At 52.8% G+C, this 5532-nt stretch overlaps 1 protein-coding gene across 1 annotated transcript; it reads left to right on the top strand.

Annotated features, from left to right (window-relative positions):
- Positions 1–1387: 1387 nt before the first annotated feature.
- On the top strand, positions 1388–3809 carry LOC307234751 (uncharacterized protein; the record flags this gene model as incomplete). Its single annotated transcript, XM_080006615.1, has 2 exons — positions 1388–1441; positions 2484–3809. The coding sequence occupies 2 exons, from the start codon at positions 1388–1390 to the stop codon at positions 3807–3809; spliced, it is 1380 nt and encodes a 459-aa protein (XP_079862741.1).
- Between the last annotated feature and the right edge of the window lie 1723 nt (positions 3810–5532).

Raw genomic sequence — 5532 nt, 5'->3', positions numbered from 1 at the left:
ACGTGCGCTCCTCGAGTCGGATTGTAAAGGGACAAACAACAGCGTGATGGCTGACTTATCTTTTGGCTCCGGGCTACGGGGGCCCCCAGCGTGAGGCCTGGGCCATGGCGGTCGGCGGGGGGTGTGAAACGCTCACCCTTGGCAGAGGCGGGAGGGTGGGGGGGCATTGTCATTTGTCATGTCTCCGCTCGCGGTGCGCCCTTTGACACGTTTGCCGCTGGAATCAAAGGCCTCTCCTTTTTTCATCTCTGCCCAAATCTCCTCCTCTCGTCTGCGCTCCTCCGCCGGCTAGACCCATACGTGTCTCCTCGCTATCTCTCTGCCCTCTGGTTCTGGCCGCTCCCCGGAGCTACTCGCCGTTTGGTTCTTCTCCCTTAATGTTCCTCTATGCATGTGTCTCTCGTCGACCCCTCTCGCTGTTTGGTTGAACGTCCGTCTCAACCCCTGCCAAAGGCCTGTTTTTGCTCTAATCCTATCCATATGAACCCACCATATGTGAAATCCTCTGGGGTTGTTTTTTTTGTTTTTTTTTCACCTGATGGAAAGAAGCTACTAAAGTAGGCTCTGTTTTCCTTCTCCCTGTAACGCTTCCCAATCATCACAAAAGCGGCATTGCTCTTTTGACGCTTCAAAGGTTTTGTAAGCGAGTGGTCCTCACTAACGCATTACGCAACTTCCTGACAGATCAAATGCAGATGGGACGTTTTTGTCCTTTACGTGGCAGGCGAGACAAGGTTAAGAAGTGCGTGCATGCGATCAAAATATATATATATTTTTTTTCTCATTTGATTTGCTCCGCAATCTGTAAGATCATAGATGGATTGCCAGCAGCACTCGTTTTCTTTTCTCAAAACTGTATCGATTTATTTGTCGTTGTTTTTTCCATGTTCCCCCCCGTTTGAATCTTTCATTTCTTTCTTTGTGAAAGACCATCTCTATCGACACTTTACTCACTGCATTGGTTCATCCAATTCTATCCTTCACTCCGGGAAAGACAGAAAGGTGGACCAGCCACACAAGGTAACGTAAACAGCGGGCAGGGGAGCACCTACACGACAAAGACGCATCGAATGGCTGTTTCTTTTAACGTCCCAGAAAGTTTTTTGTTTTTTTTTGGGGGGGGGGGGGGGGGTTAAACAAAATAATCTCACGGATTTCCCACTTTAACCCTCCGCAGCGGCGGCGGCGGCGGCGGCGCGCTGCCTGCGGGCCGAGGGGGCGTGGCCTGCCGCGGAGTGAGGTTTTAAAACCACGTGGTCGCCGCTCCGCGGGGCCCGTGGACCCGACACCAGCGGAGCGAGTGGGAAGGTCCAAGCCAGCGCGGTGCACGGAGCGGGAGGTGCGCGGGGACCAGTCCGGGACCGAGCGCGCCGGGATCGCAGACAAAATGCCGTCGTTCGCGCTGAGCCAGTTCGCGGACGCGGAGGAGGCGATGTGCAAGGTACGGGAGCCCCCACCGGCGCGACGGTGCAGCGCCGCCCGAAAGTTTGGAGCCCACGGGGGGCGGAGGGCGGCGGGCGGCGGGGGGGGGGGTGTTGTAGTCTTGACTAGCGGCGATGCTAACTTTTCGCGAAAAGTCTCCGCAACGCGTGGCGTCGCGTTTGGCGTCGCGCGTTTGCAGCGTTTCTGTCGACGCGCTTCACGGCGACCTCACATCTAAAACGTGGAAATGCGCGTGGAAAGTCCCGTTTCTGCAGCGTGTTGTGATTGTTCCCATTCAAACACGGGCCCGAAACACGCACACGCACGCACACACACACACTCTATCCATCCGCCTCGTTTTAAGAAACCTCTATAAACGGATCATTCTTGTATTTGTTTTATTCTTCCCAGCGACGCAATCAACGGGTTGAAACGATCGGTTAAAAAAAAAAAAAAAAAAAAAAAAACGGTTGTTGAGTTAAGTTTCCTGAATGAATGTGTGAAGATAACTTGTTGTAGCAAACGTTGACGTTGGATTTTGGCAGAACGCGTTGACCCCAATCGGCCCTGATTTCCAGTTATAGCATTTATTATGTATTGAAAAGTTGGGTAAGCGCCCCCCGTTTCAACCTCGGCCCCAAAAGCCTTTATTCTAATGTTGCTTTAATCTTGCACGTTGTCTTGTATTGTTTTGTTGATTTCTTACTTTGTTTTTCTACTCAGTCCGTCTGCACCACAATGCACCAGCTGTTACCGAGACAAATTCCTTGTATGTTTGAATTTAATAAATTCAAAAAAAGTATACATATATGGATATATATGTATACTTTTTGGAATTTATTAAATTCGTCTTCATCAATTGACCTCCTAAACTGAAGTCCTGGATCAGCCCAGAACTATGTATGTGTTCTGTCATCAAACTCCGTCAGGACGCGCAACAGTTGTTTCGAAGTGAATCTGCGTATGAATGTGATATCTGAGTGTGCCCTTGAGCGCCGCGCGGTTTCAGGGGTTTCAGTGAAGTCACGTGACTCATGTTTGGCTTTGTGTCTTTCATGCAGCAGTTGCTGAGCCTCGACCTGAGGGAGCAGAAGAGCGCTCCGCCCGCCCTCAGCCTGGCCATGAAGACGCCGGGCTACGTGGGGCAGCCACGCACCCACACCCTGTTCCCCTTCCCCCTCTCCACCTCCTCCGCCTCCTCTTCATCGCCGTCCCAGCACTCCACAGAGTCGCTCGACGCGGCCTTCCTTCCCTCCAGTCACTGGCTCCCGAAGCCGGAGAGCCTCCCGCCGCCGCACGGCTCCGCCTCCGCCCAGTGGGGGAAGTCCGGCTTCTGGGCGGCGCGCTCTCTCAGCATGGTGGAGACGGGCAGCGCCGCCGCTGGCCCCCTGGATTGGCCCGGCAATGAAGCGCACTGTTCCCTGGGCGGCCCCGGGGCCGCGCCGCTGAGCGCCGCCTCCGCCTCCTCCCTGCAGTACTCCACCTCCCCCGGTTCCTCGGGCTCCTCCACGCGCTACAAGACTGAACTTTGCCGCTCGTTCGCCGAGAGCGGCGTCTGCAAGTACGGCAGCAAGTGCCAGTTCGCTCACGGCGGCGACGAGCTGCGCGATCTGAACAGACATCCCAAATACAAAACAGAGCCCTGCCGCACCTTCCACACCATCGGGTTCTGCCCCTACGGCATCCGCTGCCATTTTGTCCACAACAACGAGGAAGAGCAGAAGCACTCACTCTCCTGTTCGTCCTCCTCATCCACGTGTGCTCCTTCCTCCTCCGCCTCCTCCCCCCGCTCGGGCCGCCCCCCGCTCCTCCGGCAGAGCTTCAGCTTCGCCGGCTTCCCCTCTGCTCCCATGCAGGGCGGCCTCCACACCCACCGCCACCCGCCTCCTCACCTGCCTCCCCCCGCTTCTCTTTCTTCGGCCTCCTTCCTCGGCGCTCCGTCTGGTTCTCCTCCGTCCTGCGCGGACATCTCTGAGCTCTTCTCCCAGGCGCTCCTGGAGATGGACTGGGCCTTCGAGGCCTCGGCGGCCCATCCGCCCCAGCCCCCCGCGGGGCAGCCCTCGGCCTCGGCCGCCGACTCCCGCTCGCAGTTTCTGCCTTCCCCCGACTCGGGCTGCTCCCTGGGCAGGCTCTCTCCGGCCGCCTCGCCCGCTCTCGGCCAGAGCCCCGGCGTGGTCTGCGGGGGCTTCATGAGGCCCCTGGGGGCCCGGTCCCTGTCCTACACTTCCCTGTCGGAGCAGGACCAGGACCAGGACGGGAGCGGCGGGAGCTCGGCCAGCTCGCTCAGCGGCTCAGACTCCTGCAGCGTGGCCGAGGGCATCGCCCGGCGCCTGGCCGTCTTCAGCCAGCTGTCGGTCCCCGAGGACGGCGCCGGGTTCTCCCTCTAGAGCGCACGGCCAAAATTCCGACTCGTTACAGCCTCTGTGTCCTAGTCTCCACAAATAAACAACATTCATAATGGTAAAAAATACACCATGGACCGTCAGTGCGGAGAAAGTGCCTTGAGTATTTTCCAAAGTAAACGATTTTTGTATGTACCCAAGGACTGACCATGAGAGGGCGTTACGCCTGTTGAAATTTATTTTTTTATTTTTTATTAAAACCCCAACATGCGAATCGGGAGAGAATTGAAGTGGTCACAACGGTGCTGGTGAATAGTATTGTCAACTTAATAGTGTTGTCCAAGATGGCATATCAGCAGAAAATTGTTTGATTGAGTTTAGATTCAGTCAAAGAATCTGGTGCTCGGTGGTGAAACATTTTAGGATACATGCAAAGCCTCGATGCATCGATACGAGGAAAATAAATGTTGTCGTTAAAGTTAGGCCCAGCTGTCTGTGACTCGAACCACATTGCCTTTTTTTTTATATATATACAATTCTTCAATAATCTGAAGAACGTGACAAAGCCAAAGATGTTCCCAAATTCACAGTCAGTGTACAACCAGTGTGAAATAAAGCGTAGGAATGTTTGTTCCATTAACAGTATTTTTGCTAAAAAAAAAAAAGAAAAGCTGGTAATGTGCTGCCAAACTGCACACTCTTAAGTGCTGTTTTTTGGGGTTTTTTTGGCGAGCCTCCCTTTTTTTTGTTGTTGTTTGTTTCTTTTTAAACAAATGACATGGCTTCAGTGTCCGAATCGGCCGGCGCTCCTGTTAGAGCGTCGGACTGAGGTGCTCGGGTTGGATGGGGACGCGCCCGGCGTCCTTTCCGACGGGTGTCGGCGTCGCTTCCTTCGCTCGGTTTTAGTCGATCTTGTTCGTAGCGGTTAGAAATGTTACGCTCGTTGCTTCCGACGCGTGGCCAGTTTGTTGTTTATCTTCGATTGTTTAACGCCAAATCAGCTCGTCTCGCCCGGCGGGGACCGTGTCTGGATGAGTTTGTGAAGCGCAGGAGGAGTCTCGCGGGCCAGAGAGAGGGACCGTCTGAGCGCTTGGGTTCCCATGGCGCGGCAATCAGAGAGGGACCGTTTCTTGACTTCCCCACCCACCCCCAACCCCCTCATGAGTATCCTCCAGTGAAATGAAACCATGTCTAGAAACATTTAGGTTTGGCCTCTGACCCAAGTGTCTCCACCTCCCATTCCAAACACACTCCCGTTCCTTTTTTCCAAACGCACAAGCTCGACTTCCTCCCTGTACAGGGACCCTCCGGGCGTCCCCCCTGCACCGAGCCGGATCCACAATATTGTTATTTAGGAAATGAGCTTAGGACATACCTTTATACTGTTTTAGATTGTTTGCCTTGTTGTGTTGTGCTTGTGATGTTAGCTAGTTCTGAGAGCAGACACTGCTGTGCTGTTACTGGTCTATTTAAGAGAAGAAAAAAGGCTTTTTCCCTGTTTAAGGCCTCTAGTTCTGCAGGTGATAGTCAGGTGGTAGTAAATTAATTTCTTTAATTTATTTTAACATATTTATAGAGGACTTTGAGTTGTTTGTATTAAGTTTAATATATTTGGGTTTTTGCTTTTTTTTTTGCTTTTGTACCAGAAATAAAGTTTGTTTTTTTTTTAAAGCAGAAGTCATGTCATTGTCTTATTTCCTATCTGTTTACAAAATATTCCATGATTTTTTTTTTTTTTTTTTTTTTTTTTTTTAACCGTTTCAATGTT

Source organism: Zeus faber, assembly GCF_960531495.2.
Source record: "Zeus faber genome assembly, chromosome: 9".
In the NCBI taxonomy this organism is placed as follows: domain Eukaryota; kingdom Metazoa; phylum Chordata; class Actinopteri; order Zeiformes; family Zeidae; genus Zeus; species Zeus faber.
The sequence above is the reverse complement of the archived record's forward strand: the minus strand, read 5'-3'. Positions and strand labels throughout refer to the sequence as shown.